This window comes from Orycteropus afer, unplaced genomic scaffold (genome assembly GCF_000298275.1).
Source record: "Orycteropus afer afer isolate SDZICR_OR568_19922 unplaced genomic scaffold, OryAfe1.0 scaffold00218, whole genome shotgun sequence".
NCBI classification, from domain to species: Eukaryota; Metazoa; Chordata; class Mammalia; order Tubulidentata; family Orycteropodidae; genus Orycteropus; species Orycteropus afer.
In genome coordinates, this window is record NW_006921805.1 from 4,566,737 (window position 1) to 4,574,035 (window position 7,299).

Genomic DNA, 7,299 nt, shown 5'->3' on the forward strand with positions numbered 1-7,299 from the left:
CTCGCTCAGTAAGTGAAGTCACAGGAGGTGTGGGTGTAGTTGTGTCTTATGCGGATTGTTGTGTTTCACTCAGTTAGACACAGACTTTTCAGTCTTGCAGGCCCCAAGTGTCCTTGGGGTTGCTGGAAAGCAGAGCGTGTTCTTAAGCCCCAGAAATCTGCCAGAGCGCTGCCTCTTTAAATATCCAAAATAGTCCTGTATATGTGCTTTTATACTCTTTTTTCATTTAAGAATATATCTGGGAAGTCTCTTGGAAGCTACATTTTTATCCATATTGTCTAACACCAGATACCACCAAGTTCCCTAAAGAGACTTTGCCATATTCATCCACATATTATTTCTCTTCTCTCTTCTTTTTAGAGTAGCTGTAACTTGATGCTTCTTGGACCTCTCTCACTGTTACTGCCATCAAGTCGATTCTGACTCATAGTGATCCCCTTTGGGTTTCCGAGATGGTAAATCTTTATAGAAGTAGATTTCCCCATCTTCCTTCCATGGAGCAGCTGGTGTGTTTGAACTGCCAAACCTTCTGGTTAGCAGTCAAGTGCCTTAGGCACCATACCACCCCAGCACCTTTGACTCTCTAGTAGTCTTATTTCTCTCTACCACCCATACCTTTATTTTCTTAAAAGATTAGGGCACTTAAGAAATAATGCCTGTTTAGGATGTAAGCAGGCCCAAAGGAAGATCTTCTCAGTTTAGGAGAGGCCTTAGACTTTCCCTTAGATCTTTGGTCTTCACAAAGGAAGGTTACTCTGGCATTTCTATCTAGGAACTAACAAGGACTGTAGGATAAGAGTAGGATGGGATTCTTAGAAACAGACACTTACCCATGTTAGACAGTTGGTGAGGAGATCCACTGGAGTTGGAGATGCTGATAAGAGGAGAGATGAGCAGAGATAGGATTCATGGATGTCCCCCATCTTCCTTTGTTTTTACCTCTACTTCCTGTTCATGAGCACCCTTGGGACAAGCAGTAGAGAGGGATTGGGGTTAGTGCTCTCTCTGGTGGTCCTCAGAAAAGTGTGAAGAAATATGAGTGAAAGGGATAACTTATAAGTGGCATTAAAGGACACCTGGACACTGTCAGTGTAAAAAACAGACAACCAAACCAGTAGCCATTAAATTCATTCTGACTCATGATGATCCCGTATGTTTCAGAGTAGAATTACGCTTCATAGGATTTTCAGTTGCTGTGATCTACTGAAGTAGATTGCCAGGGCTTTCTTCTGAGGTGCCTCTGGGTAGATTCGAACTGCCAGCCTTTTTGTTAGTAGCCAACTAAGTGCGTAACTGTGCTACCCAGGGACTCCTGTTAATATAAAGGGGTGTTAATAGATCATGTGGATATAAATCAGTGATTGCTAGGACTGAATAGGAGGGGTAAAATTTTTTACTGATTTGAAAAAATAGGTGAGAACCTTCTCTCTTTCCTCTGTTAGCATGTAAAATAAACATGCTTTAGAACTTTATTTTTCTGTCTTTATATTTCTTTCTCCATGTAACGTTCTCTCTCCATGTATGTCTTTGTCTCTGTTTTGTTTCCATCTTTATATATTTCTGCATCACTATTTCTAGGCAAAAGATAGTATGTATTTACCTGGCCAAATCATACTGCCTTCCCCCAAGCCACAACAGGGAGGCAGTACAGTATACATGGTTAAGAGAGTAGTTTTGAAGTTAGGCTGATTTAGGTCTCAAATTTCACCTCTGCCCCTTCATAGTTATATAACTTTGGCATGTTACTTAACTTATCTGAGACTCAGTCTCTCCATCTGTGAAACAGAAGTGGTAATATATACCCTATGAGGTGTTGTCAGAAAGGACCATTCCCTGGAGAAGGATATCATTCTTGGTAAAGGGTCAACGTAAAAGGGGAAGACCCTCAACAAGATGGATTGATACAGTTGATGCAATGATGGGCTCGTGTATAGCAAGGATTGTGAGTGAGGTTGGCACAGGATTGGGCAGTCTTTTGTTCTGTAGTACTTAAAGTCAGAGGCAGCTTGAAAGTACCTAACAACAACAACAACTACAACAACAACAACATGGAATGTTGTAAGGAATATATTAAATTATATTTGTAAAGTGTTTAACATAATGCCTTGCACATAATAAATGTTCCATAAATAGCTGTTCCTGTTGTTACCATTATTGGTGGTGTTATTACTATAATCTGAGTCCTCTGAAGATACAATATCTGTATCTATATCTAAATAAACCAGATATGCAATTTATATGTGGCTGTCTGAGCCTGGGTGAACTTTTGTGTATTATTCTTGAAATTTGCTTTTTTGGCAGTTTAACTGAGATTTTTTATTGTTTAGGTTGTAAATGTCTTAAAATCCTTGTTGACAAATCTTGATGAAGTGAAGAAGGAAAGAGAGAGTCTGGAGAATGATCTGAAATCAGTGAATTTTGACATGACGAGCAAGTTTTTGACTGCTCTAGCTCAAGATGGTGTGATAAATGAAGAAGCACTTTCCGTTACTGAACTGGATCGACTCTATGGAGGCCTTACAACTAAAGTCCAAGAATCTCTAAAGAAACAGGAGGGACTTCTTAAAAATATACAGGTGATATTTTCCTTAAAATTTAAATGAATCATCCTGGCCTAAGCCTGTGTCTATTTAGGATAATGAAATGAGAGAATTTATATAATTAAGGGGCAACATTTGATATGACTGTATTTTGTAGAATTTAACTTGGCATATTAGTTTTAAAAATCTGTGAAAGAAAGTCACATTTCTGTGGCTAAAATATTGCATGATACTTGTTGTTATTATGTGCTGTCAAGTCGGACCTGATTCACAGCGACCCCTCCTTGGGTTTCTGAGGCAGTATCACTAGTTTGCCCAACCTTCCTTCCGAGGAGTGGCTGGTGGGTTTGAACCACCAGCCTTCTGGTTAGCAGTCAAGTGCCTTAGGCACTACGCTACCAGAGCTCCCGCAAAAATACCCTAAGAAGTAAAAAAACAAAAAATTATCCTAATTGTGTTTTTTGCAAGTGTTACCATTTATTACTAGAAATATAAAATCATTATTGGTTATGTTTTGACACCCACTGAATTTATATTTTTTACTTTAAGGAAAGGTTTCAAGTATTGTGTTTCCCTAAAAGAAATACTATGTTTGATATTTTTGGTAATTCTTGCATATAATCATGTATGATTTTCATCGTTGGAAAAGGGTATTTAAAAATGTCATATGCTATACTAATTTTATAAATAAATGTAAACACAAATCTTTCTTTTAATAAGGTCTCACACCAGGAATTTTCAAAAATGAAACAATCTAACAATGAAGCTAATTTAAGAGAAGAAGTATTGAAGAATTTAGCTACTGCATATGACAACTTTGTTGAACTTGTGGCTAATTTGAAGGAAGGCACAAAGGTATCAAGTACATAAAAATAAACAGTAGCTAACTATTTATAGATGTGAGAATATGGGTTTGGAGATGTTAATTGGTGTTTCCAGCCTCTGATTTATTAGCTTTAATCTCTTTTAACTCTTGTGAGTAAGATTAGCGAAGTTTTAATGAACATGGTTACATTTCATGTGAACTTTTGAAGAATATTTCACCAGGTAGAAAAGGGATATATGGTATAGGCATTCTAGGTAGCAGGAATTAGCACAGAAGTAGCAAAAGCCAGTGATACTTCTTTAGGGGTTTAAGAAGCTGATCAGTTTGAGTAAATTATGAGGGAATTGGGGTAGTGAAAGCTGATCTGTGGTTGGGAAGGAAGGGCGTGGCTTTCACATTCTTTGCTGGGGTTTGGATGATTGGATAGATTTGTTGCCTTACTATTTACTTACTAAATATGTTTTAAGTATTTTCTTGACTTGTTCTTCATGGAAGTTTAGGAGAATGTTTTATTTTTTAAATGGATTTCTTTTTAAGGGAACAAATGATTTTTAAGTATTTTAGATATAAAATTTCTATATTGATTATTCAATAAAGTTATTTTGATGTAGATATAGTAGGTATACTGCAAAGCCCGTTGAAGAAGAGAAGGTAGAAATATTGTAAAACTTTCCAAATAGAATAGTAAAATACCATTTTGGTTTGGTTTAAGATGCTTTTTTTAAAAATAGATAAACCAAGAAATTTCTCCAGAGAGCCTTTGGAAATTCTGTTAAGGATATCTGAAATGATTCCTGAATTTCTGAAGTCTGTGCAAATCTGATCCTTCCCTTTAAATAGGCTTAGTGTCTTCATTAAGATAAAGTAGTTGACTTTTCTCTAGGAATTGAGAATACATTCAAGATCTTAACTTGTTGATGTTTAGTTTTTGGTTAACATGTTCTTTTCAAAGAATTTTGTTTTTATGTTCTTTAAGAATCTTACATCATATTTAATACTAAGTTTTTTGAGTTAATAATTGGTAACTTTGTGTCTCATACAGAGGATTTCCATTCTTCAGCTTTAACCACTTGATAAATTAACTTTAGATGGTGTTCCTCCCTAGATTAAAAATTATTCTGGTTTATTACTTATCTTTGTTCTTTGCTTGTAGTTTTACAATGAGTTGACTGAAATCCTGGTCAGGTTCCAGAACAAATGCAGTGATATAGTGTTTGCACGGAAGACAGAAAGAGATGAACTCTTAAAGTAAGTTAGTTTGTGTATCTAATTGTACTTAAAGTAGTAGTATTATAAAAAAATCATATATGGAAACTTTTGGTGAATTTGGCATCATGAGCAGCAGTTTCCTTCCATTTCTCCTGGGTATTTTACAAAGCAACAAGCCCCATGATCTGGGAATGAAAGACTTAGAAGGGGTAGAAGCTATAGATGTAGGAAGTACAGTGGGGTCACAGAAATAATAACAAAATAGCTCAGGTGACAAATCTTAGAAAATGCTCACAATTTACCTTGAAATGGCAAATGTAGATTCCTTCAATGAAGCCGGAGGTACAGAAGAACATGGAGAAGACAAGGTGTATAGCTCAGAAAATATCAGCAAAACCACTGTTTGAAGGAGCCTTCTGAGAAATGTTGGGTCAGGAACATGTGATTCATTACATACTGAATAATCAATAAGGAGTTGGCACAGCATTGTTACAAAGGTACTACATTTATAAAAGTGAGAAAAAGGATAAAATTTAATAAAACTAATAGATAAAGAACATACCAGTATAATACTGGTACAGAACAGATGAAATCTTGAGGAAACATTTCACCATGAATTTAAAAAACAAAAACACCCCACAAAAATGCAAGCTAGCAATCACTTAAGGCCACACCAGAAAGTGAGCATTCAGGAAATGCTGAGAAAGCTGGAGGGTATAAAATGTAAGGTGTCTGCAAAAACGACAAGGAGGCCACATGTTCTGACCTCTAACCCTACAAGGGGAAGGCAGGATTACCAGCAGTAACCCAAGGCCTATTACTGCAAGGCCAGACATGCTGCCTCCCTCCAGCCCTTTCACCAACCGTTCCTCCCAAGGCACCCACCACCTCTCTCCTGGGTTCGATAATTCACTGCAGTGGCCACACAGAACTCACAGATTATGGGGTATATTAGGGAAGCACCAAGCTACAACTCAAGTTCAAGAAAAATGCTCAGTCTCTCTCCCAGCCCACCGTCACTCGGCCAACAGTCTCTCACAGTCTCTTTCCCAGCAGCACTGGTCCCTCGGTGTCTCACTCAGCAATGCGTGTCTCTTGCGTCTCTTTCCCAGCAACACGTGTCTCTTTCAGGGGTGCGTGTCTCTTTCGGCAGCAAGTCTTCCTCAACCAGCAGTCAGAGAGAGAGAGTTCTGCCTCTAGGAGGCCTCCTTTTGAGCCCCGCCGGGTGGTCAAACTAGCCAATCATGGCATCAGAACTCTAAGCACCTGAGAGAGAGTGGGCACCTCCCAGAACATTATATTGTGCCACGCCCAACAGAAATACTCCACTTGGATAACATTTACAATCAGCTCCTCAGTTGCTCATTCCACCACTGAGTTTACAATGACTTATGGGTAGAAAAGCCATACTAAGTAATTTACTACACTGCAGTGTCAGAATTAAGTAAAGAAGTAAAAAAGAAGAATAAAACCATCACAGACAAAGGGAGACTAGACACTGAAGGAAACACAGGAACATAGAGAATTGGAATGAGGAAATCAAAATGAAACCAGCGTAAAGAAAGAAGTTAAAGGGATTGCAGAGAAGCTAGGCAAATACAGGCAAAATCACAATCCCCTCAGAAGAAAAACCTTTGAAAACAGTAAACAAAACAAATGTTTAGTGTTACTCAAGAAAATTTTCCTAAAATAAGTGAAAGCTTATTGAAAGGATATAGCATATGGTAGGGAAAAGTGACCAACATCTGTCAACACTTTAGATATATAAGGTATTAGCCTTTAAAGATAATGGCAGATCACATCACTTTATAAAATTGTGAAAAAATTAGGATGGCAGCATTGCATGCCAAAAGAGAGTAGAATGATTGCTGTAAGAATTTAAGGAAACGACATAGGGGTCAAGGATTTACTATCCACTTAAGCTGTCCTTCAAGTATAAAAGCCATATTATTTTCATTAGTAATGTGCATGAAGAATTCAGGGAATATTATACCCGTAACCCCTTAGTGCCTAAGGCACTTCACTGCTAACCAGAAGGCTGGCGGTTTGAACCCACCAGCCACTCCTCGGAAGGAAGGTTGGGCAATCTACTTCCATACTGATAGTGCCTCGGCAACCCAAGGGGGGTCGCTATGAGTTGGGGCCGACTTGACAGCATATAACAACAACAATAAGCCCTTCTTGAACCCTTTAGTCAGCTGGACTTTTACTCATTTCTTTGTTCACATTTAAACAGTTTCCAAAAAGTAGAAGCTATCCAGAAACTACCTATCTCTACTCGAAGAAGGAGCAGGCCCAGTTGTATTCACAGAGTATTTCTATCAAACGTTTAAAAAGCAGGTAATTAGAATGCTTTTTAAATAGTTTTAGAAGGAGCTCTGGTGGCATGGTGCCTAAAGCATTTGACTGCTAACCAGAAGGTTGGCAGTTCAAACCCACCAGCTGCTCTACGGAAGGAAGATGGGGCAGTCTACTTCTGTAAACCCAGTGGGGGTTGATATGAGTCGGAATTGACTTGCATTAATCTTCTTGATAACAAATCCTGACATTAGAACAGAAGAAAACACAATCTTCAGACCAGTTTCAGTCATGAATATGGATGCAAAAATCCTAAATAAAATACTTGACAGCGGTATTCACCAGTATGTTAAAAAAGAATCACAACCAAGGAAGGTTTACTCGTAACTAGTGCAGTGATTGTTTCAGCATTGGTGCATCTAAGAA

The 7,299-nt window shown here is 38.0% G+C and overlaps 1 protein-coding gene across 1 annotated transcript in view; it reads left to right on the forward strand.

The window, feature by feature from the left end:
- Positions 1–7,299, forward strand: part of LOC103203588 (programmed cell death 6 interacting protein) — a 129,794-nt gene that overhangs the window by 101,602 nt on the left and 20,893 nt on the right. Inside the window, exons 13-15 of the mRNA XM_007948661.2 lie at positions 2,328–2,576; positions 3,261–3,395; positions 4,520–4,614. Coding sequence (XP_007946852.1) covers positions 2,328–2,576; positions 3,261–3,395; positions 4,520–4,614 — 479 coding nt within the window. The remainder of the gene's footprint in view (positions 1–2,327; positions 2,577–3,260; positions 3,396–4,519; positions 4,615–7,299) is intronic.